We start from the raw sequence: 27,429 nt of genomic DNA, 5'->3' as shown, positions 1-27,429 counted from the left end.
GTGTCACTCAAGCAAGCTAAGTAAAGGTAAAATGCATGATTAAATTCGTGTGTAATGTAAGAATGTGTAAGGAAGTTAGCTTAAATGCTATAGATAGGGATACATGATTGTATGAACTGTTTGATTGTCTAACTGTTAGAAGTAGAACTAGCACAAATAGACTCACAAAGGGAAGTGTATAGGACACAGAGAGTATCGTGATCAGCTAATCACAGCTGGCTACTGTTAATACCTTTTAGCGTTACTATCCTTGTACTAAATAGTTTCTTGAGTGATGACGTTTGTGTTTCCTTATAGAGTACTGATGGCTGGAGCTAGGAAAGTTGCGGGACAAGGAGGTCGAACTGGACGTCATGGCAGGCTACGCGTTGTTCGAGAACCTTTGGTGGAGTCAGCCACTAACACAAGGGAAGAAGAAAGTGCAGCTGGACGAAATCCGAGCAACAATGAAGGATATCAACTGGACCCTACTGTTCATGCTGCCATTGCTCAAGATGTAGCAGCTGCAGTGAAAAATCTGCAACCTGAATGGTCTACTAGAAGCCATGCAAGGACCGCTGAGAAGGCAGGTGATGAAGATAAGAAAGTTGATGATTGGGATGGTGCTTTGAGTGAAATTCAATCAGTAATAGTTGATGAGAGAAAGAGAGCCCGCGGTGGGTGTAACTACAAGTCGTTCAAAGGCTGCGACCCACCAAAGCTGACCGGTTTAGGAGACGCAATTGCTACTCTTCAACGGATAACCGCCATGGACAAGGTTATTCGAATTAGCGAGTGCCGTCCTGATCAAGCTGTGGGTTATGCTACCCAATCGTTCGGTGATGAAGCAATGTACTAGTGGGAGTCAATTGAATAGAGGAAGAGTATGGAAGAGATTAAGGCCTTGAAATGGGATGACCTGAAAGAGATGGTCATGAAACGATTTTGTGCTGATGCTGAGGTAGAAAGAGCGGAAATGAAGTTTCTGAACTTGAAGGCGGGAAAGATGACACACCGTGAGTATACTACAGAATTCAACTTAATATCCAGGTTGGTACCGGACATGGTTAACGCTAAAGCTAAGAGGATCAAGAGTTACATAAGAGGACTGCCATAGAATGTCCGCACATTGGTCAGTGCTAATAAACCGGCTATTTTTGACTCTGCTGTCGAACTCGCAGATATGGTTTATGATGACCTAGCAGTGGACGGTGTGGGGATGGAAGAGAAGAAAGATAAGAAATGGGTCGTTCATGTCAAACGACCCGGTACTCTATGGTGGAACCCTATGGATAAGAAGCAGAAGGTGTGGGAGAAAAGATCGTGTAAGACATGTGGTAAGATGCACGGTGGTGAGTGCAAGTGAGGTGTTGGGACTGATGTTTGTCAAAAATGTGGCTAGGCTCATTGGGGAGAGTGTAGAGTTTGATCAAACGCATGTTATAAGTGTGGGAATGTGGGGCACTATGCTCATGAGTGCAATGAGAAACCAACATGTTTATGGTGTTGTAAGACGGGTCACATGACCTGGGATATACTGAAGCTGGAGGAAGCGGAAAAAGATGTTGAACCATCAAGACCAAAGACCAGGGCCTACATGTTGACTCAAGAACAGGCCAAGCAGATCCCAGACGTCGTGACATGTACGTTTTTAGTGAATAGAATTTCTTCTTTAGTATTGTTTGATTCAGGTACGAATAGAAGTTTTGTAGCTATGACATTTAGTAAGTTAGCAAAGATAAAATGTTGTCGTGTGCCGGAAACCTTTAAAGTAGAGACCGCGAGTGAGACCTCGGTTTGAATATTGAGAATGGATAAGGATTGTAAGATAGAATTAGAGGGACATAAGTTCCCTGTTACCTTGTATGTCATGACCTTAGGAGGATTCGATATAGCTTTAGGAATGGATGTAACATCCCGAAATTTCTAAAGTAATAAAAAATATATTATTTACTTACGGTAGGAAAAGTTGCTTGGTTTAGTAGATAAATAATTAAAGAGATATGGGTATAGACTTGGATTAGAAAGGAAGGAAGATAGACCATGGGATCAAGCCCATAACCCATAATATATAAACAATTTTCTTTCCTTTATTTCATTCATTCACTCATTCCATACAACACCCAAAACACACACTTAAGCTCTCTCTCATATTTCTCTCTTTCTCTAGCCGAAACCAAAAAGAAGAACCGATCCCGAAACGAGGTAATGATAGCATGATAACGTAAGGATCCAAACCCGTTAGAACTAGTCGCGAAACGACGAGCCGACACCTTAAACCGTTAAAGTCACGATATCCAGATGGAATCGGGTATAAACCGATCAAAAGATGAGCTTAGGAATCACCCTAGCTCAGATCTGGATCGAACGGGACGAAAAACAGTGAAAACGGTGGTGAAACAAGCGGAATCTCGCTTTTCCAACGAGATCCCGTTTTTCCGGAAATGGCGGCGCCGGAAAGGCGGCGCTGGAACAGTGGGGAATGTCAAAGAATGTTCCCTGAGATTCTCTGACCTAACCCTAATTCGTTAACAGGGAATTAACGAATTAGCGGTAATTCGTTATGTTGATTCGCCAAGGAAGAACAACAAACTAGCTTCAATTCGTTAAGCAGTTCGTGATGGTCGTTCGTTAAATTTAGAAAGCCATTTCACTATGATAAGATAACGAAATCAAGCGATTCGTTATTCACCCAGTTCGTTAGGTTAAGATAACGAATCAGGAGATTCGCTACTCACCAATTCGTTACGATAAGATAACGAATCAGGTGATTCGTTATCCACCAATTCGCTATGTTCAGATAACGAATCAGGTTGTGCTCTGATTAACGAATTATACTTTGAAGTAATGACAGAAGTGGTCCTTGGACTTAAGATAGAGTGTTTTAATTACATAATAGCCCTTGGACTTTATTAATTTATGAAAGATACCCTTAAAGGTTAATAAATAACGATTAACTAACCGGTAATGATTCAATGAAGTAAAACCGGCTTAGAAACGCAAGATTAATTAAGTAAACGATAAGAAGGCTTAGAGTAGTATTTAATATTGTGTTTATTAAACAGTTAGACGCGCACAGCTGAAGAAAGGGGTAACCATTAATGGCAGACGTAACCGAGTTCAGGTGAGTTTCTAGCCCCACTTCCTTGTTATGTTTTCGGGGCTGTGTGCATACTTGATGTGAAGTGTGAATACACTTACCTTAACTGGTAAGTGTATGCTATAAATGATATACGAGTTAGTATTTATTTTGAGGTTATGACTAATGGCTTGTCGGTACGTGAATGATCTTTGGATATTGCACGTATCGCCAAGAAGAGTGATTGCTAAGTGGTTATGAGTGGTTGTGAGTATTATGATGTAAGTTTCTTATTATGTAAATATTAATTATGATGGGAAGTGTGTTATATACAAGTAGAAGTAGAGTGTGATAGAAGTGTAGAGGGGTTTAGTAAGAGTGCTAGTGGCATGACGATAATACGTGGTAGGGTGAGCCTATACGCGCCTTTGTCATAAAAGTGGCATAACGTGAGCGTGTGGTAGGACAAACCTATACGTGCCTTCGTTATTAATTGTCATGAAGATAGTACATGGGAGGGTAACCCTCTACGGGCCTTCGTTAATTAAGTGGCAATACGTAAGTACATGAGAGGGCAAGCCTCAATGTGCTTCCGTAACCAAGTGGCTAAGCTGTAGGGGAAATAAAGATGTTAGTTGTAAGGTGAGCATGTTAGATAGACGACTACGTATCTTCGGACATGTATATAGTTGCAAGTAGTGGTTGTATGGTAAGTTGCTTGATTAACTAGAACTCACTCAGCGTAGCTGACTTTTAGTATGCACGCAGGTGATCAGACTAAAGAGCTAACATGAGGACGGCACATGGCATGGATTGAATGGCTGGCATCTGAAGACGAAAGAAATGGTGTTTTAAATATGATGTTTTAAGTTGGTTTTAAATAAAAGATTAAATGTTTTGTAATGAATGATTAAAGTTAACATTTTCGCAAAAATTTTAATTAACTCTGATTTGTAAGAACGGTGTTCATTAGTAAATCTGACATGAAATGTAGGGCAACGGTAACGGGGCCTTACAATGGATTGGCTATATGATTTGAGGCTCAGATAGTGTGTAAGAGTAGGTTAATAAGGTTAAAGTCCTTGGATGGTAGTGCAGTGACGGTTTATGGTGATAAAGATAGTTCAGGGCTTAATGTCATTTCGATGGTAAAAGCCAAAGGTTTGTTACGACGAGGGTACGGTGCTTACTTGGCGTATGTTGTCAATGCTACGGCCGAAGTGAAAGATGATCCTGTTGTGTGAGACTACCCAGAAGTGTTCCCTGAGGATCTTCCGGGGTTTCCATCGGAGCGTGAGATAGAATTCCAGATAGATTTCGTACCAGGAGCCCAGCCCGTCGAGAAAGCACCTTACCGCCTGGCGCCGTCCCAGATTAAAGAATTGATGTCCCAACTACAAGAACTCCTCGATAAAGGTTTTATAAGACGGGTGTTTCCCCGTGGGGCGCACCAGTACTGCTCGTGAAGAAGAAAGATGGAAGCATGAGGATGTACTGGGAGTTGAACAAGCTTACGATGAAGAACAGATATCCGTTGCGACGAATCGATGATTTGTTTGATCAACTACTATAAGCCCCCATTACCGGTTCCCTACATCGGACGTTAGATTTACTCATAAACATAGTTCTAAACATCAGAGTTAATTAAAACTTTCGCGGAATAATATAAAAGTCAACCATTCTTTACAAACATCCCACTTGTCTTTTAAAAACTTAAAATAAAACATAGTATGTCAAACATCATGACAAATCTTCGGATGCCAGCCTCTTCGGATCCTGCCATGTGTATTCCTCAAACCAGCTGTCTCAGTTGATTAACCTGCGTGCATACTAAAAGTCAGTTACGCTGAGTGAGTTCTAGTTAATCGTACAACATACAATACATTCATAACTACGTACTTCCATACGTACTTCTTACTTTCATAATTCATTCATAATATACATACTTGCCTTCATACTTTATTTTAAACTCTACTTTACATTATTATATTCTGCCTCGGATATTTTTAGGGTCTGGTCCCTTTTTCTGCCTCGGATATTATTAGGGTCCGGTCCATTTTCTGCCTTGAGTATTATTAGGGTTCAGTCCCTTTCTATCTCGAGATTTATAAAGGGCTCGGTCCCTTTTCTACCTCGGATATTATTAGGATCTGGTCTCTTTCTACCTTGAGTATTACTAGGTCTCAGTCCCTTTCTTCTGTACCTGGCTATTTCTTACATTCATTCATAACATACGTACATATTATTCGTACATTATACATAACATTATAACTTGACAGTACGTGCAATATCCGAAGATCGTTCACGTACCGAAAAGCAATCATTCATACTTTATATACATATCTTTCATATCTTCAAACTATCACCCGACGCTACATGCAATATCCGAAGATCGTTCACGCACCGTCAAGCATTCATTCATACATAATCATATAAGGCATACACTTACCACTTAAGGTAAGTGTATTAACCAATCACATCGAGTATGCACACAGCTCCGAAAACGTAACAATGAATGGGGCTAGAAACTCACCTGAACTCGGTTACATTCAACGTTTATGGTTATTCCTTTCTTGAGCTGTGCACGACTAACTGTATAACAATTACACGTATCAGTTTAACTATCACTACCCATATCATGTTTCTAGTTTAATTATTACCCTCAACAAACGGGGGTCCGGGGGCAGCGGGGTTCTAGGGGCGGTAGCCCCTAGCGGGGCCAAGGGGTTGAGCCCCTGGCTGGGGTTAAGCTGCCTTAACACATTTTCCATTATGATTTTTAAATTATTATATTATTCTTTAACTCATTTATCATAAGGAATTAGGCCTAATTCATTATCTGAACCCATCCTAATTCGTTATCTGCCCAAGATCGGATTCCTTACCCAGATTCGTTATTCTGATTCGTTATTCAGCTCTTTTAACGAATGGGGGTTCATAGTGAATTAACTGATTCGTTACCTCATAACCAATGGACCTTTATAACGAACTGGTCTTTATAACGAATTGGACATTATTCGCTTGGTCTGGTTAACGAATGAACCCTATAACTAATGGCGTTCATTCGTCCCTCACTTAAAGAATTACCTTAACGAATGGGGCTAGTTCGTCATTCTTCCTTTGACGAATTAGCATACGAATTGCTTAACGAATGAAGCTAGTTCGTTATCCTCCCTTAACGAATGGGCGTGCCAAGTTCTTTACACACGCCTAGGGTTTAGGGCATCTGATAGAATGTCAGATGTCCTTTCATCGTATTCACCAACATTCCCCTCACCGCCAGCGCCGCCTTTCTGGCGCCGTTGTCGCCAGAAAACCGGAAATCTCGCCAGAAAAGCGAGATCTCTTCGATTTTCCACCGTTTTTCACTGTTTTTCATCCCGTTCGATCCGGATCTAAGCTAGGGCGACCCCTAAACTCGTCTTTCGACTGGTTTATACCCAATTCCTTCCGGATCTCATGATTTTAACGGTTGAGGGTGTTGGTTCATCATTTCGCGACTAGATCTAACGAGTTTGGATCTATACAATATCATACTATCATTACCTCGGGTTGATGCTCGGGTTTCTTGGTGATTTCGGCTAGAGAGAGAAAGTAGGATGAGAGAGAGCTAAGTGTGTGTTTTTGATGGTGTATGGAATGGATGAGAATGAATTAATAATTGGTTAATTATGGTATTTATATCATGGGTCATGGGCTCAAGCCCATGGTCTTTTCTCTCTTTCTTTTTAATCGAAGTCCATTACCCATTTTATTCAATCCAACACAAGCCCGACTCATAATATCTCATAATTTATCTTATTAGCTGAAACGAGAAAACGGGATGTTACAGCTACAAGGTTCGAGCTGGTTCGATGGGGGGGGGGTGCAGACGAGAATTTTAGGTTTATATCTCATTCTTCATAAACAATAATGCGAACTCCCTTTTGACGACCAAGAGGCGATTCCAGCAACTACAAGAGGCGATTTTCACCACCATAGCTTGTGCCAAGACCCTACATATGATTTATATCATCCGTATTGAAGATCCAATGATGTCAAGGCTCGGCTAATCTCCTAGAATCGCACTCGGGATGTATAGTTTGTAATCTTTACAGTTTTTTCTCATGTGACTAAGAATATTATTGTACTATTATTGATGATTGATATATGATTATTGATGTTTGGTATTTCTGAGTGTTTGGTCGGTTTAGGTTTGCGTTAGTCTGAACGATCTGTTACCAGTTGCTAGATAATTGATCATATGACTGTTTGGTTAGATTGAATACAATAAAACATACAATAACCCTTAACTGAGTCACACTGTCAAGGACTGTTTGATAACCAGTGTCGTGTGTAAAGTGATTGTTGATGTCTAAGGTTTTGTCTGATTGATCAGTCTTTAGTTAATCGTTAATAATTAATCTGTTAGGTTACAAGAGATAATTGTAGGTTGCTTACTTGAATTCCCAGGTGTGATTTGTATGTTAATTGCTTGAACTCGTTTACTTACGTGTTACTTAGTTCTCTAAATTCACTTTAATTGCTTGTGTGATCAGCACTAAAAAACCAGTTACTTCATAATAGTAAATCTGTACACGAATTACATTGACCACATACTCCTGGTGGATATGATACCTTACTTATCCTATCTAGGTAGTTTAATTAGGTTTTTGATTGACTCAAACAACGGTCATCACCTAGCTAAGATTTAGACGATAACAAATTAAAAGACTCCACAGAACCTGACTGATATACAAAGCTTCTTAGGTTTGGCAGGCTATTATAGGAGATTCATTGAAGGCTTCTCCAAGATAGTCGCACCGTTAACCGGTATGACCCGAAAGGCAGTAGTACTCAGCTGGGGTAAGTTTTAAGATGAGGCTTTTGAGGAATTGAAGAGGAGGCTCACACAAGCTCCAATCCTTGCTATAACCGATGGTGATGAGGACTTGGTTGTTTCTACCTATGCATCGCATCGTGGGTTAGGTTGCGTATTGACGCAATGAGGAAAAGTGATAGCATATGCGTCTAGACAATTGAAAGTTCACGAAAGTACTTATCCGACGTATGACCTAGATCTAGCAGCGGTAGTGCATGCTCTTTAGATATGGAGGCATTATCTGTGTACTAAGTGTACCATTTACACGGATCATAAGAGCTTAAAGTATTTCTTTGAGCAGAAAGAGCTAAACAAAAGACAGAGAAGATGGTTGGCGTTGTTAAAGGACAATGACTGTGATATCAAATGCAATAGTGAACTCATATAAGTTGATTGTTAACTCAGATCTCTTTGAAGAAATCACCAAGGTATAGTCTGAAGTACTTGTAGATGAGGGACTAATGAAGAAAGAAAGAACTGTTGGGCAACAAGACGAGCTGATGGAAAACACTCTTGGTGTTAAGATTAGGTTTGACTGTATGTGGACAGTTGATGAACAGTTAAACTACATTGAGCAACCTATAGATTTTGTTGAACGCAAGGAAAAGCAACTCCGTCATAAAGTTATTCCGTTAGTAAAAGTGATATGGAAGTATCATAAAGGATCAGATGCCACTGGGAAGTTGAGGAAGAGATGCGCAAGTTCTACCCTGATTTGTTTAAGTAATAGTTAGGTTTTGGGGACGAAACCTCTTTAAGGATGGAAGACTTGTAACATCCTACTTTCAATATTATTAATAAAGAGATTTTGTTTGTTTTACGGTGTGTTAATATTTAACTAAAAGATAATACAAAAGTATGGACTTAGTTAGGAAAGATGGATTAAGGGGTGGTGATGGGCCTTAAGTCCATAGGCTTAGAGTATAAATACTCCATAAACCTCCCTAAAACCCTAAAAGCCTCATTTCTCATCTCCTATCCTCCCTACACACACTAAAACACAAACAAACTCTCTCATATATTCGGCTGAGGATTCAAGACCAAGAATCAAGCTTGGATCTTGATAGATCTTTGTTATACAAGCAAGATACAACCCTAAAGTTACACATCAAAGCTAATCGTAGCCTAAAAACGTATAAAGGCATGTTCTTTACTCATAAACATTATGTTTTTACGAACGGTTTGCCCTAAAACTTAACACGAAGGCTAATCGGGTGATGTTACACTATAAAAATAGGAACTTGATGATAAAAATGGACTAGGTGACCCCGTTAGTATATACGACTCACTTGGAAACCCTAGATCTAGTTAAAATGGGTTTGTAATCAATAAAGGTTGAAACTTTATTGATAAACAATCTAGATCTTGGCCTAAAAACGGGAAGGAAAATGTTTGGAAGGTATTGAAATGTTTAAGGAGTAATATGGGACCATAATCGATGTGTAGATGTTAAAATACGTAAAGATGAGGAAAAAAAAGAAGTGAACAGTAGTTGGATGACCTCGAATGGGCTTGCCATTCGAATACAAGTAGGCATGCTACGTTCATTCGAATACAAATTCGAATACAAGTGTATTCCTATTACATGCCATCAATTTGTATGTTAACACCGTGTATTCGCACACATGCCATTCGAATACAATATTGTTCGAGTATGAATGTATTCTAACCTAATCTTATTCGAATACAAGTTATAATAATGCTAAACCCAAGTTTCTTTTGAATACAAGATTTCCAATACAATCCACTTGCATACGTAATGTATTCGAATATACTATGTATTCGTATACATTATGTATTCGAATACACAATGTATTCGCATACATTATGTATTTGAATACACCATGCATTTGCATATATTCGCTTATGCAGTGTATCCACATACTAGCTCTTATTCGCGTATAGAAAGAAAGATTAAACAAATGTTGCTTAATTGAATACAATATGTATTCGAACATAAGCTTAATTAGAATACGTGGGATTCGGATACAAGGGACTACATGGGAAATTCGCATACAAAATTGTATTCTAAATAGCTTCCATTCGAATACAACAAAGAAAGAAGGAAGGAAAGATTTTACAAGTGTATTCTATTAGAACATAAGGGTATTCGAATACAAGGTCATGCTTATACATACAATGCCTTACAAGGCCATTATAATAGACCAGACTTAGACATTTTTTCTGAAACCCAAATAATGTGATTAGGACAAGTATTGATACACTTAATTAATGTACTATTAGCCGAGCTCGGTTAAAGAAGGGAATAACCATTAACGGCGAACGTAACAGGATTCAGGTGAGTTTCTAGCTCCGTTTCCTTGTTATGTTTTTGGGGCTGTATGCATACTCAATGTGAACGTTAATACACTTACCTTAAATGGTAAGTGTATGCTATAATGATTGATGTGATAGTATGAACAGGTGCTACGAATGAATGCTTGTCGGTGCGTGAACGATCTTCGGATATTGCACGTATCGACAGGGAAGGTAATGTGTAGTAAGCCTACTAGGGGATATGTATGAAAGTACCTAATGAAACGAGTATGTATGAAAGTATGATGATATAAAAAAATTTATGGATGGTTATAGGGCGTGTGGAAGGTTACTGGGTTGCATACCCTAATAATATACGAAGGTTACAGGGTTGCATACCCTAACAATATATGCGAACTTTACAGGGTTGCATACCCTATCAATATATGCAAAGGTTATAGGGTTGCATACCTTAATAATATATGCGAAGGTTATAGGGCGAAATGCTCTTTAAAACGTAAAGATAATCATGTATGTATGAATGAACGAAGGGTAACAGGCTAAGTATGTAATATGTATCTTCAGATATGTATGAATGTAAGTATGTGAATGTATTGTATGTTGTCTGATTAACTAGAACTCACTCAATGTAGCTGACTTTTAGTATTCACGCACGTGAATAGATTGCAACAGCTAGCTTGAGGGAGACACATGGCAGTATGGGAAGAGGCTGGCATCTAAAGAGCTGTTATGTTTTTTGATATTACATGTTATGTTATGTTTTAAAAGGACAAGTTATGAACGTTTGTAATGGATGGTTTACTATTAATGTTATTTCGCGAAAGTTTTAATTAACTATGATATTTAGAACTGTGTTTATGAGTAAATCCAACGCCCAAAGTGAGGCACCGGGACCGGGGCTTTACAAGTTGGTTCCAGAGAATAAGTTCGAGAGAATTAAGCATCATGCATGCTTAGACTCGAATAGAAAATGAGATTTAAGTAAGAAAAGAAAGAAGGTGTCAGTTCAAGAAAGCCATGTGTCACTCAAGCAAGCTAAGTAAAGGTAAAATGCATGATTAAATTCGTGTGTAATGTAAGAATGTGTAAGGAAGTTAGCTTAAATGCTAGAGATAGGGATACATGATTATATGAACTGTTTGATTGTCTAACTGTTAGAAGTAGAACTAGCACAAATAGACTCACAAAGGGACGGAGAGTAACGTGATCTGCTAGTCACAGCTGGCTACTGTTATTACCTTTTAGCGTTACTATCCTTGTACTAAATAGTTTCTTGAGTGATGACGTTTGTGTTTCCTTATAGAATACTGATGGCTGGAGCTAGGAAAGTTTCGGGACAAGGAGGTTAAACTGGACGTCGTGGCAGGCTACGCATTGTTCGAGAACCTTTGGTGGAGTCAGCCACTAACACAAGGGAAGAAGGAAGTGCAGCTGGAGGAAATCTGAGCAACGATCTTCGGATATTACACGTATCGACAGGGAAGGTAATGTGTAGAAAGCCTACTAGAGGATATGTATGAAAGTACCTAATGAAACGAGTATGTATGAAAGTATGACTATATAAAGAAAGTTATGAATGGTTATAGGACGTGTTGAAGTTATAGGGTTGCATACCCTAATAATATATCCGGAGGTTACAGGGTTGCATACCCTAACAATATATGTGAAAGTTACAGGGTTGCATACCCTAACAATATATGCGAAGGTTACAGGGTTGCATACCCAAATAATATATGCGAAGGTTATATGGCGAAATGCTCTTTAAAACATAAAGATAATTATGTATGTATGAATGAACGAAAGGTAGCAGGCTAAGTATGTAATATGTATCTTCAGATACGTATGAATGTAAGTATGTGAATGCATTGTATGTTGCCCGATTAACTAGAACTCACTCAGCGTAGCTGACTTTTAGTATGCACGTATGTGAATAGATTGCAACAGCTAGCTTGAGGGAGACACATGGCAGGATGGGAAGAGGCTGGCATCTAAAGATCTGTTATGCTGTTTGATATTACATGTTATGTTTTAGAAAGACAAGTTATAAATGTTTGTAATGGATGGTTTACTATTAATGTTATTTCGCGAAAGTTTTAATTAACTCTGATATTTAGAACTGTGTTTATGAGTAAATCTACGCCCAAAGTGAGGCATCGGGATCGGGGCTTTACAAAATCGTTCAATCTGCTTAATGTTAGTTTAATTAATCTTAGGTTTAACGTTATACAGCTTAATACGCATATGTTACATGTACCAATTACATGTTAAGATGTTGAATTGACGACGAATTACAGAGCTCAATAAACATCATATTGCTGTGAAATATAATTAATATAGGGGTTTGATTTGCGCCATACAGAAGGAGGTGTGTATAAATTTAATTGAAGTATCATCGATTCAATATGGTATATCGTATATTAATAATGTTGGTTTTGTTCTTATTGGCAATACGTATCATGTTGATCTTGGTTTTTTAATTCGTTTTGTCGGCAAGGTCGATTTGGTGGGAGTAACAATGCATGATTTAATTTCCAAGTTAAAGCCGATAATTGAGGTCCAAGCTAACCAATGGATCTCTCGTTTCCGATACGAGTCGGGTTGGACTGATGGGTAGATTGGTAATGTTACAATAATATAATATTACTAGTTTTAGAACCTGTGTAACACACGGGATTATCTAAATTATAAAATTACAAGTAAAGAAATTACATATATACTTGTATCTATACTATGTGTATATAAATTGATTTTATTTATATCACAAAATGATTTTTTCAATGAACTTAATAAAAAAAATGCAAGTGCAAAAACGTGCCCGAGAACGCTCATTTTATTGAAACTTTCATTATCAGTATCGTATATGTACAACTAAAAGAATTCCACAAGAAGACTTCTCATACAATATTAGTTCTGACCGCTCAACCTAAAAACTAAAGGAGTGTTACATTTTATTGATATATTTATTAATTTACAACGCATAGAAGAAAAGGAGAACATTAAATTATAACGACGGGTGTTCTTCAAGAACTATGTTTTTCATAGATACACCATGAAAAAGATTTTGATAAGTTTGACAACATAAAAAATAACATGTTAACTCATTCAATTTTGTGAATATGTTGCTTCATTTGAGCATATTTTTGCGTGGCATGCTTCTTATACAACGCTCTGATCATCTTAGAAGGAAAAGTTAATGCTGACACAAATGTTTCAAATTTGATAAGCATTGATAGGCTTGGGGGTGACATGTCGTAAGTGTTCACTATATATTCTTAATTTTAATAGTCAATGGAAAAATAATCAATTTACCAAATCCCAAACCTTTTGATTTTTTTCCAAAAATGTCATTTAAAATAAATTTGAAACCCAAATCATGTTTAAAATTCGAACTTTTATCCGTTTGACATTTTCGAGTCAACACTTGAACCTGTAACAAAGTTGACAATAAATCTATTTGCATTCTCAATCTTTTAAAAATACTTAGATTTCTCATGTACCAAACAAATTTGACGATAAATTTATTTGCATTCTATATGTAGTTAACTTGTACCAAACAATCTATTTACCAATTTTTTACTATAAAAACCAAATTATAATCTTCAATAATATACATAGTAAATATGTTAATGATAACATTTAAAATTATATATTCTTTTCAATCTTTAACAAAAACGGTTTGTTGTTATTTTTTGGATTTCACAAAACCTATACTATTAAAAGAAAATAATTCTGGACACTTGACATTCTGAGGTTAATTCTCACTATCAAATTCCCACAAAAATCATTTCTCTTCTATTGATGGAAAAGAAAAAAAATCTTGGTTCTAAATATAGTATTGATTATAAATTCAACATACCGTATTAATTGGTTAATCTCCTGGGATTGAATTATTAATGTCATAAATTATATTCTAAACATACTTAATATAAAAATATATTAATATAATAATTACGTGTCATAAATGTATTTTCTTTAAAATTGAAATGTAAATATAAAAGAGTTTATGTTTAAATATTACACTAACATTCAATTTTTAAGACATCTTCGTAATGAAGAAAGCTATAATAATTTTTTTAATTTGTTTTACAAATATTCAGTCTTAAAATTCATAGAAAATTTGTCAATTTTTATATTTATTATAAGACTATTGTGATAGTTGAACAACAGTGTGTTTATAAGGACAACATGAAAGCTATTCAAAAAGAAAATCTGATGTCTTTTTTGTTTATGGTCGGGTATGGAAAGTAAAACATTTTTGTGAAAAAACTTTAGCTACATCTTTCACATTAATAGGCCTCATTGTTTTATATGTTGCTTCCAGTGGCATTGTTTCACTATTGTATAACGATGGTAGAACAACTTCTTCTCGATTTAAAATTCAATTATATTGATGATATAAAACAACTATATTTGTAATACATTTTTTTTCATAAAGAGACTTAATTATCGTATTTTATATGTATTAAATTATTCACTGTAATTTATACAATAATTTATTTTGTGTAATACACAGGTTTCTAAAGCTAGTTTTGGAATATATAGTAAAATAATATGTTAATATTTATTTTTATAAAAATATATAAATAAAATGTAAAATGAAAGTGAATATGAATATATATTGGGGTCAATTAAGATCTTAATTTTAAAGGGAAAAATTATGAAGTTTAACCATAAACTAACATCTGTCACAATTATTTTAAATAGGTAGATTACAGATTTTGCAAAATAATCCCTCTAGTTTTGATATGGATACAAAAGTGAGTTAGAGTATAGTTTAGGGTAGGAAATGTATCTAGTTCAAATTTGTTTTTATATATAATAAATATAATAAATAATTAAAAATAAAGTAATAATTACTCAATAATCGTGATATTTTATTCATAAATTTTCCCGAACGTAAAACGGGTCGGGTAAACGGATAAAATAAATACTGGAACATCCGAGTTGTACACATAAATTGAATAACCCGTTATTCCATCCAATGAACACCCCTAGCCATGAGTCCATGACCAACTCATTTGTAGACCTCTTATAGAGCCGTCCAAACCGCTCGACACTCGAACTCGCTCGCCGCTCGCTTGAAAATTGCTCGGAAAATGCTCGCTCGTTTTTTCACTCGATTGAAAACGAGCCGCTCTGCTCGGTTCGGTTTGTAAACGAGCCAAGCAACGAGCAAGGGTATGCTCGGTTCGACTCGGCTCGAATATTTTTAATTTATTTTATATATAATTATATATGAACAAATATATTAATATATAGAATATGTGGTGTTGATTTAATAAATGAGCAGCGTGTAGTGTAATAAGTTGTTGCGTGAATGTTTTCTAATGCTACAAATGAAAGATAATGAAACCATCAATCAGTTTTCCAGAAAATTGAGTGTATTAAATACAAAATTGAAAACCGTCATAAAGGACGTTTGGTCCAACTAACAAACCCGAAATCTATCTCTAGAGTTCCAGTTTTAAAAGTTAAATTTTATATTTGCTTGCTTTTTCTTTATCGTATGTAAAAAACACGTAGATAGTTTAAGTGTTGTACATCTTTAATTTGGAAGTCAATTTCAATTTTGGCTCCTAGTACAGGTCTTGATGCAATCGTTTGGACAATAAATAATATAAAATCAACTCTTTCCTATCACGTTCCCAGCTAGACTTTCACATGCATGTGCTTTGTACCATCTCATATTTCTAAATCTTTTCTAATGTTAGAACGAAAAGATTAGGCACATATCAATAAATAGAGCATCCATAAATAAATAAACACACTGAACTCCATTGTTTTGACAAAAACTTAAATGAAAACTGAAAAAGTTATAATATGCCAACAAATAACTAAAACACACTGTGAATCATGAACATAAACAGATATTCTATAAAAATGGAGGAAAATATGGATCAAAATTAATGATTTATTTACATACCATAATAATCAAAGAAATAGAAATTAAAATCCTACCCTTATTTGATCATCTTAATCTAATGGTCATTAATTCTTCTTACACTTTTTAGTAAAAAATTACTTCTTATTATAACATTGCGCGCGCGCGCTCTCTCTCTCTCTCTATATATATATAATTTGTTATACTTTCTTGTATTATAAACGAATGTAAACACAAATCTTTTTTGACAGCTGCAAACATCTTGTTGAGTACCAATGGTGATGTTAAGGCGCTTTGTTTTTGTTCAGCTATACCAATTGTGATTAATATTATCTTTGGTTCATATATTATTAAACACACGTGTTTATAATCGATTTAGATATATGATTGATTGTGACCGGCGTTTCTTGGAATACCATTTTGGATGGCACTAAAAGTTACTCAAAAGTTTGAACCTACTCCTAAGAGAGGAGAACCTGGGTTAACTAAAACGACGTCTGATTACTTCATGTAAGTCTAACCTAGGACGGACGAAGGATGTAATGTATGATTGTTTCATTTTCTAGGTTTGGTTTGAAGAATATACGTGTTTTTTTAATTTACGGCTATTGATAAATCATCGGTGGGAAGTTAGTTACATCTAAATCAAAAGGAATACATAAGTAATGATGAAAGTTCAAAGATAAGTAAAGATGAAGGTTCAAAGTTTTAACAATTTTTAAAATAATTACACACTTTTCAATTAAAATGCATATAACTAGTTACAACATTTACCTTTCAACTTTTGTAAATTTTAAAAATTGTTACAACTTTAAACATTCATCTTTACTTATCTTTGAACCTTCATTATTACTTATGTATTTCTTTTGATTTAGATTTAATCAACTTCCCACCGACGATTTATAAAAGGCTGTAACTTTTTAATAAGTAAATATATTTTTTTTTAAATTGCACCATAAAAATGAACATTTTATTATTTTTAATTTGGGTATGATATTGCTATAGATTTTTTCAATTAAACAAATTAACATGTTACGTTTGGGCATTCACAATTTAGTTTTAACGGTTTCTAAGTTAAAACAAGAGCCAAACCGTTGGTTTGATTTTTGTCATTGAAAACCAAAACCGAACCGTCGCAAATTTAAACTGAATAGTTACTAATGGTTTGGTTTCACACATTGAGCTTCAATAATAAGTTTACAGTCCGCTTTATATGGCCTACTTTTGGTATAAACCGTAAACCGAACTGTTTGCTATGGTTTGAACATTCAAAAACCAACTAATAAAAAGTGGTGATCGGTTTAAACGTTTTCAATTTTTAAAACGAATTTTGAACATCAGTAACTGTTACATGATTACTGGGACTTTTGTTTCCCGTCGTATCGCGCGGGCATCCGCCTAGTAAAAATATATATATATATATATATATATATATATAATATTTGTGCCCCTAAAAAATAAGTGTTCCGGCCGATCGTCCGGGTTACCCAACCCAAGAGCCTGCACTGTGTAGAGCAAACATGACCATTGATCTCATTTAAGCTTTGTTTTTCAACAACCAATGGTCCTCCCATAATTAGCCGATCTTCGGTGACAACAACATAAAACATAACTTTAATTATCGTCTTTTTGCATTGTAATCATTTAATAATGCAAAAGTTTTAATTATGTTGTCTATTTATATTTCATTTTTAAACACTCATTTCTCCGTCCACATGTGATATTTGTCATTTTCGGTTTAACTTTGTATTTGTTTTTGTATCGGAAACCTGACTCGTTTCAAGTCTTTCGGATCCGTTGTTATAAATAAAATGTTGGGTTTTATGTTCGTTTATGTTACACAAAAGTCGGATCAAGAAAACATCCTTTTCGGTACGTTAAAACACCTCTTTATAGCTAAAAACAACTTAAAACAAACTTAAAGGACTAATTGTGTCAAACACCTCTTGTTGTTTGTGCATTGTTTGACCATTTTTAACCAATGAAATGCAAGTATACCCCTTATGAGTAAACTACACTTTTTTCACTATAAAAATAAGTTCCATGCACCCATTTTAATTTGTTCTTTCTTCTACAAACTCTCTCAATCTAAGATCCAAGTATCCATTCTTCAAGTTATTGATAGTTTGACTCTTCAAAGTCAAACTAATACTAATCTTTATTACTAACTAATTCTTGTTAATTAAAGTTTGTTGTTATAATTTGTTTAAAACAAACTCCCCTTGTTTCATTGGTTTTTCCTTTTCTGGCCATGTCGGTTTAGGTTTATTGCTAGGCAAGGCTTCATGGAGGACTATTATAGTCCTTGTTTAATTTATGCTTTAATTTATGTAAACTTACTAATGTTGTTTAGTTTCTAATTACTTTAGTTTCCAAATCATTTTAATGAGTTCAATGGTATTGGGTATGTGGCCACCAATCTCGGTTTCATCTCGAGTCAAGAGCCGAACCAAAACCGAACTTTTGTTTAAATACTTTATTGTTAACATATTGTATGTAAGACTTGAGTATTATTGTTTCTAAGTTTGTTCTAATAAGTTCTATGGTATTGGGTATGTGACCATCATTCTCGGTTTCATCTCGAGTCAAGAGCCGAACGAAAACCGAACTCTTGTTTAAATGTTTATATTGAAAATGATTTAATAATATGTTACATGTAAGATTTGTATATTATAAATTCTAAGTTCATTTCAATAAGTTCTATGGTATTGGGTACGTGGTAACCATCCTCGGTCTTATTCCGAGTCAAGGACTAAACCAAGATCGAACTAAACCGAGTTCACTCGCTTAAGACACATAGTTGTGTTTTGGGCCACCGAATCTCGTATTTTTCTCTAATACTATATTATAAACTAATTTTAATTATTTTCTCAAAATACTTTGCATGTCGGATCCAACTTGATCTCATAAAAAGTTTGGGCCGACAAAACTAAACACTCGCTTAGCGGACGTCGAGGTTCTCCTTAATAGAACTACACACTTGGTTAAGTTTCTTTTGATTTAATTGAGTTATCTCATAACATTTATTACTTTGGAATCTTGGCTTCGAGCTTGACCAATTATCAAGACTCGAACCGATAAATCCGAACACTAGTAAAATCTCGTTTTGGTATTTATCTAACAAAGGATCTTGCAATATTGCAACATTACCCAAATATTTACTTAACAAAGGTTAAGAAAAACTAATGAATAGAATACCGAAACCTGATTTCGAGTAAACTTACTTTTCAAAAACCATTACTTTAATTCTTATGTATTTACACTTTAACTCTCAAACTTTAATTATTTATTTTACTTGTCAAGTTATTTTACTTTAAGTATTTTAAAACCATCTACTAACTCAAGACCTTTTTTAATCTAGGTCTTGCCCGTTGAACTTACCTTTTCCCATTTTATCACAAACTATCTTTCAAGTTACTTATTTCACGTGAGGATATTTCATCCCCCGTTTTCATTTTTATACTTTGGGGATAACATGCATACTTATTGAAAACAAGAATGATTTATAATACTTGATCCTCAAACCACAAACTTTAGGGTGTATGATACTAGAATACTTGTTATATTGTGTGTTATATGTCTCATATGATTTACGTGCACGAGTGTTTAATTTTATGTTGTTGAACCTCAATAAGTATGGTCATACGCAAACCTAACTACTTTAGACTTGTGCTAGTAGAATGTTTTCTCATTATCCGAGTATGTCGGTTGTTACCGATTAGAAAGGATCCTCATTTATTTATGATTTATATACCGCAAATACTTGCTCTTATTTGTAGTTTCATATACGATTTGTGGATTTTGCGTCATATATATATATATATATATATATATATATATATATATATATATATACACTCAAAACTATGAAATTACTCACCAACATACGTATTGACAAATATTATTTTATGCATTGTTACAGGTTTGATTATTGGTTGATTGGAGTTTGAAGATGCTATCTTATTTTGAGACCGTTTAGGTTATTAGAAGAATGAACAATTAAATTCTTATATTTGGTGTTCTTTTGTATGAACAAGATGTGTTACTTTTAGTGATTGAATGAAATTAATGAGTTGTTTAAATATTGTCACTTTAATAGTGTCTTGTGTTCTTAGGCAATCCGTTGCATCTCAACATGTTCCGCCGCCTTTGATCGGGGTGTGACATCACAAATGTGCACAATTGTCTATAAGTGATTAGTGACCAACCTTAGTTGACTTACATGTAACAAAAACATAGTAAAGCTGGATGTATCATGAGCATATCAAATAATCATATAATAGACCAAGCTACATTTTGCCAAATCTTCGTAGTGTTTCTTATGGTTTAATCTAGAACATGTAGCTTAAGAAAACATATATGGTTGATATGATGTCTTACGTTATGAGCTCATTCGATAAAATACGCATTCGTCATGCCTTGGCCTTGGCGGTGGGCGTGCCTTGGCCTTGGCCATGGGCATGCCTTGGCCGTGCCTGGGTGATCCACTGGGAAGTTCTCATTTTTTTTAAGCCTTTGGGGAGATGTATAAAAGAATAAGCTAATGCTTCTATTTCGTTTGCGACTATACTAGCATTCGTCACACGGTATACATTACTGGATTGACATGCTCGAAAATTACTTTAGACAAAGGATTCGCCTTTTGAATTCTGTTCATGTTTATTATAAATTATTTTGCCTCAAAAATATAAATAAATGTATTTGACTATGTTAAGAATTTCAGTATGCAACCTTTATAAGGAAAAAGGTTATAACAAGTTGAACCCATATCGACCAAATTAGTAAATTACTTTTAAAAGTATATAGCCGCCGTCGCGAAGATGAACTTACCAATCTTTGACATCGGTCTTCAACGAGTATGCACTCAAGAGTCAATAAGACACAAGCATTTACCTTTAGGTGAACCGAATATTATATTCATGTTGCTAATTGTTTCAATAATAATAATATTATTATTATTATTATTATTTTGTTGTATTCAGTTGTTGGTTTGCAGAATTTGTTTTTATACAGGTACGATGCTAGTTCAATTTTCTCACGGGTTTTGGCTCGAACAGTTTCAGACCATGAAACCAAATCGTTACTATTAGTTCGGTTTTGATTCAAATTAATGGAATACCCAATTATCTCTGCTCCTTTAACCTTTTTTAAATAGTTCTTCAAAATTATCTATTACTAATAGAAGTTTAAAACCATACTAATTTTCATATTCTAAACTCTTATATCCAATTAAAAATCACTTATATAATATATATGTTTCTTTAGGTTTAAAATTTCATAAGACTTGCAAATAAAATTAACGTGTTAACTATAATAAATCAAGTAGAGTAATTATGTAATTACTATCAAGGATAATAATCAATACAATCCCATGAATCATGGCTAGTTAAAGATGGAGATATTCTCTCCATAAGTTATGTCTTGCATATAATTGTAATTAAATTTATTCCTAGAATTAACTTCGGATTCTTGTATGTGTGTGTGTGTATATATATATATATGTCTTATTGTAATAGACAAAGTGTGTTTAATTATACTCTTCTTCTAATATTGTGGTTTATTGTCACCTTTTTCAAATCATTCTATTCTTGTTAATTACATCATACAGTAGTTACATAATTACTCTATGATGTAATTACATGATTACTTTACTTGATTCTCATAATTAGTAAGTTAATTTCATTTGTATTTGATCCAGACCCATATTTATTGTTCCAAGTCTTACGCCCCCTTAACCAACTAAGCTACACGACGGGGACCCAGGACCATATTTAATGGTAAAGATGATGGTATTTTAGACTTAAATTTAGATACTTACCTTTTTTTTCTAGTGTTTGTTTGTATTCGTTCACATTCCTTTATGAATGATTGTGTTTGTTTGTCTTGGAACCGTTTGTATAAATGACAAAGATGGCTGAGGTCGAACACTTTAGACATTCACTACAAAAGTCCTGACGCAACACCTTGGCACTATAACAAACTGAAACTATACCAACCAAATTCCAGTTGCCTCACTTCGGCAGCGAGCAGGCTTTCCAACTAATACACGATAATGCTTCTACAAAGATGTCGTGCATTTTTTTTGCGATGATGTGGGACCCAATAAACGGAAAAACAAACATGAAAAAGAATTATTAAGAATTTTGGATATGCCAATTTAGTACATCTTCTCTAAAAGTCAAAAGTCAACAGTATGAAAGTCCTTGGGTAATATTCAAGCATGGAAATAATAATTCAGGGTCATCATGGTCATATTCAAGCAGTAATTCCATCAGCCTCTGCATCGAAAACTCCGATGTTGAGATGACCTGATAATCCGGGAACAAATTGGCCAACTTATAACAAGTCAAAGTTTATAAATTTCTATTTATGGAATGTCTTTAAGCTAAAAAGTTCATCGATTTTCACAGGTTCACGTGGGACAGTACGTATATCGTGCGTTGTTGTATGGATCAGTATGGTTTTTGTCTGCCTTCCTAGCTAATACATCTTGTTAATTAAGGCCATGCTAAACGGCGTTATGGCATCAATGTATTTTTATGTTACATATGTAGGATGTTGCAGTTAACATATTTAACAAGCAAGAATTAATATCCTGATGACGTCATACGATCCTTTACAAAGAGGTTCTTTTTTCTTTGTGCTAGCTGAATTTGATAAGTTTAATAGAATGTCATATATATACTTACTATTTATGTTGTTATGAATATTAAACGGCTTAGATATCCAAATATTTTGCTCTTTATGAGGGCTGTTTCACCTCAGCATCTATGCATTGTCACCGAGTTTCTTCCCCAGTTGGTTCTCTAGCTAGCTCCTATATGTTTGACTATTACCAAACGTCTTGCTTCAATAAATAGTAAAATTGTGTACACTGAAGACAATACAACTAGGTTGTGTTTGCTTTTGCTTCAAACATCTGCAATAGGCTTATGTCTGCGGGCGCGCATACATAAGCCTCTAAAGACAGTAAAAAAAATCTGAAAACTACTTGTTAAAAACTTATGATTGGCAACTTTGGACTCTCCCGCGTCAAACACAAAACCTACATGGCAAAAATTATTGTGATAGGAACGGTTCAAACTGGGAACCACAATCTCGTCCAACATTCCAAGAAATATTAATTAAGCTAGAAGATTTTCAAAACGGATCATTTAAAAATAGTATTAAGATGCGTTCTTCTGTTGTTTTTCTTGGATGACCCCTTAAATGACGACTTTAGACATCTTACTTAGGATGTACACTTTATCTCACCACTCTCAAACGTTATTTCTTTTTGACATTTTTTAACCCCTTGTTAAAAACTTATTTTCATGCGCCATTAAAAACCTATAGAGTACTGCCTAATCTTTTCCATTAATGTCATTGCACCCGTTTAAAGTATAAAGTGTGTGTGCATGTCTTGGGCTAGTTGGTTTATTGGTCCGGCCCATATTTGTGGGTTTTGGGCTTGTTTCTTTTGAATGAAACTTGTCATTTAAACAAAAGAAAAGAAAAAAGTGTGCGTATATATAAGTTAACATGTTGAAGCTCAAAGACACCTTATTATTTGTTCATGCAGGAACCAAATGTCGCAAAATCTGTATGGTTATACAGTTGAAGAAGCGTTAGGGAAAACCGCTCCTGATATTATTATAGAACCTAGGCATTCAGGATTAGCTACTCTTATCATACAGCGCGCTGTCAACGGAGAGACTTGGTCAGGCCAGTTCCCTGTTAGGACAAAGTATGGGGAAAAGTTTCCTGTTATTACCACTCTTGCACCGTGTCGTGATCACAACGGAACAACTTTTGGAGTTACATGTGTATGTGCCGATACTCGCCAGTTTCGAAGATCACGTCTCGTCGGTTCACCCCACAGGATTAACTCTCATCATCAACCGCTGCAGTCTGCAATCGTCTCCAAGATATCCAATTTGGTTACTTGTATTATAAGTAATATTCATATCTTGGATATATATTAGTTTTCTAGTCAAATGTTTCATTTAGAAAAACTTATTATTATGCTTTTGCCTATTGTAATATTTGACTTGTAAATGTGAAATAAGCAATCTCAAATACCCTCTTATGATATCTTTAGAAAAATGGTTTATTGATTATTGAAAACACGAAATTAAGCAGGCTTCCGAGGTTAAAACGAAAATGAAGACGACCAACACGGATCATGAGGGGAAAGAAAACAAACCCGCGCTTCATAAAGTTTTATCTCTAAAAGCGGAGGCTGAGACATGGATGGGTAAAAAGGGAATTTCTTGGCCATGGAAAGGAAACCATAATAAGATTAATAAAGACACTTCTTCTTCTGGTATAAATAATAATGACCAAAAACCCGAGCTGGTCCCACAAACCAGTTGTTGTGAAATTACAGAAGATCCGGGGTCATCATGGTCAAATTCAAGTAGTGATTCGATAGACCTTCACATTGAGAACCTGGATGTTGAGATCTCATGGGACGACTTCATAATCCGGGAAAAAATTGGCCAAGGTATAAAAAGGCTTTCATAGTTTTGTGCTGTTTCAGTGTTTGATATTTTACTTGTAACGGTGATTGTGGCAGGTTCACATGGGAGTGGGACAGTATATCGTGCTCTGTTGCATGGATCGGTATATTTCACTTTTAGTTATTAACAAAATTTATGCTGGTTATTTTGGACAAAGTGTCATGTGTATATGGCTGTTCAAAATGCTAACTGTATTAAAACAATTGATATGTCTTTATGTTATGTAGGATGTTGCGGTTAAGATATTTACCAAGGAAGACTACCCTAATGATGTCATACTAGCATTTAGAAAAGAGGTTATTTTTTCTTGGTTTTTTTTCTTCACTTTGGTCTTTATACTGAATTTGAAGAGTCAAAGGTTTGACTTTGTTTGTTTGTTTGAATGTTATGAATTGAAGGTATGTCTGATGAAACGGCTTAGGCATCCAAATATATTGCTCTTCATGGGGGCTGTAATTTCACCTCAGTGTCTATGCATTGTCACCGAGTTTCTTCCCCGGTGGGTTGACTAACCGCTATATATTTGACCATTACCAAGTGTCTTGAATTCCCTTAAAGAGTAAAATTTGTGGTCAAAATCGATATCTCTAATTATTATTATTTTTTTTCATTTTATAGTGGAAGTTTGTTCAAGTTACTTCAGCGCAAAACGACAAAATTAGATTGGAGACGTCGCGTTCTTATGGCTATGGATATTGTGAGTATCGTGCTAATCATTTTATTAATGGTCTCTTGTTCCTAGTACTAGTAGTGAAGAAAAAAATTTTACTAAATAATAACCAAGTTTCATAATTGTTTGGTTTCAACTTAAAAAAAGTATAACCACTAAATAGTAACCAAGTTTATATTCTGTTTTAAGTCACTTAATTTTATAAAAATTGAATATTTATAAAAACATTTCACAACATGAAATTTTGAGTGGCTTTTATAGTTAGGAAAACAATATATTGAAATTTGGTTATAATTATCCTTTTTTAGTTATCGTTTCGTAAAATCAGTTTGTAAATAAATTCATGTATGTTTGTATAGGCACGGGGCATGAATTATGTTCATAATTGCCAACCGCCTATTGTTCACCGTAATCTCAAGTCTTCAAATCTTCTTGCTGACAAGAATTGGGCACTGAAGGTGTGTTGTTTTGATTAATTATATTTATTTATTTATTTGTTTTCTTTCGTAAAAACGATTATTTGTTTGCATATGATAGGTTGGTCTCTCCTGGATCAAACATGAAACCTACCTGGCAACAAATACCGGGACAGGAACGGTACTAGAATGTTCCATAAATAAGCATCATTAAAAAGCTTTTCTTTTTGTTGTTTTTGACTTCTTGTTGTGTTAGCCTCATTGGATGGCACCCGAAATTCTTCGTGATGAGCACGTGGATGAAAAGTAAGGCTGTGTGTCTTGTTTTTTAATATTTGGACAACTAAAATTCATGTAAAATAGTAATAGATAGTTAAAGTCAAGTTGTTGATGTGTAGGTCTGATGTATACAGTTATGGTGTGGTATTGTGGGAAATTGCCACTGAAAAGATCCCCTGGGAAAATCTCAACATGATGCAGGTCTGATACAATGTTAAACTTTGACTTTGTGTAATGCTATTTGTTAAACATGTAGTTGAAACTAAAAACTGGAATTTTATTTGTTTGAATCACAAGTATGGTAATGAAACTCTTACAGGTTGTTCGAGCTGTAGGATTCGAGAATGAGCGGTTAGAGATTTCAAGTGATGTTGATCCACAATGGGCTTCTCTTATCCAAAGTTGTTGGTCAAGGTTGGTTAATCTTTGTAACTTTCTGCTGTTTAGTAAGGTCACAAGTAACCATATACGATTACATGAAACAAGTAAAGTATATTCCCAAAATGACTTAAACCGAGTTTTGACAAATTGAAGTCTTGTTGAGTTTATTTATTTGCACGGTCAGTACATGCGTTTTTAGTCGACGGCTTTTGTTAACAATTTAATATGTCAGGATCTGTTTTTTGGGCTTTTTTTTTTTTTTTTTGCAAAGAATGACTGTTTTTTCTTGTTCAGCGAACCACGATCCCGTCCAACATTTCAAGAAATACTAGTCAAGTTAAACGATTTGCAGAAGAAGTTTAGCAGGGCCTCTGTAGCTGCAAAAAAGGCTTCTTGATTTTGGAAACAAAAAGATGTTATTAGGAAGGACCGACAAAATGAAGATAACAGAACAGAAGAGAGTAGGGTATGGAGGGGCTGGATATATTATATTATATAATATCAACCAAGTGATAGTTATAATTATGAATATTACATGTAAATTGCAATTAGCCTCCGCTATATGTTCGTTCACATGAAAAATTAAAAAGTAAAGGCGATGCAGTTAGGCATTTGCTTCATGTTTCATTTCCTGGATTCAGATTTTCTTGTTAGTTATATTCAATCAACTGTGTAACATGCATGCAGATATCTGCTGCGGTGATGTTCCTGTCGACACCACTTCTTCATATATACTTCCCGCCTCGCTTCCTCCCATGCCTACTCTTCGACCAACTTCATTGGACATTTAATTATAATTCTGGGTATAATGAAATCGGTTGAGACTGAACTGGCCAGGCAAACCATCAATAAAATGGTGAGGTTCGGCTAGTTATTTTGACCTCTTTTAGTCAGATTAATCTTGTCTCATACATATGGTTTTTGGAGTTGGTTCGGCTAGTTCATTCCATCAAGTATATTAATCTAATTTTGTTGTGATTGTTCGTTCGTTTTCTACGCTTCTAATGTTTCTCCAAGTGCCACCTCGATCATGTTTCCGGTGGTAAAGGCGATTTTGAGCAAGTTACAGTATGATTCTACATCTAGTGTTTGATTTTAATCATTG

General features: G+C 35.0%; 1 protein-coding gene across 1 annotated transcript; it reads left to right on the top strand.

Annotated features, from left to right (window-relative positions):
• The first annotated feature begins 304 nt into the window (after positions 1–304).
• LOC143635556 (uncharacterized) lies at positions 305–26,866 on the top strand. Its single transcript, XM_077103363.1, has 15 exons — positions 305–757; positions 1,493–1,622; positions 23,674–23,996; positions 24,042–24,095; positions 24,199–24,562; positions 24,635–24,681; positions 24,806–24,874; positions 24,977–25,077; positions 25,197–25,275; positions 25,608–25,706; positions 25,786–25,845; positions 25,921–25,970; positions 26,063–26,144; positions 26,263–26,357; positions 26,619–26,866. The coding sequence occupies exons 1-15, from the start codon at positions 305–307 to the stop codon at positions 26,719–26,721; spliced, it is 2,109 nt and encodes a 702-aa protein (XP_076959478.1). The 3' UTR covers positions 26,722–26,866.
• Positions 26,867–27,429: the final 563 nt, after the last annotated feature.

The sequence above is a fragment of the Bidens hawaiensis genome, unplaced genomic scaffold (genome assembly GCF_021521415.1).
Source record: "Bidens hawaiensis isolate Kalapana, Puna unplaced genomic scaffold, B.hawaiensis_p1.1 tig00007577_1, whole genome shotgun sequence".
Classification (NCBI taxonomy): domain Eukaryota; kingdom Viridiplantae; phylum Streptophyta; class Magnoliopsida; order Asterales; family Asteraceae; genus Bidens; species Bidens hawaiensis.
Note: the sequence above shows the minus strand (reverse complement) of the source record. Positions and strands in the feature narration are given on the sequence as shown.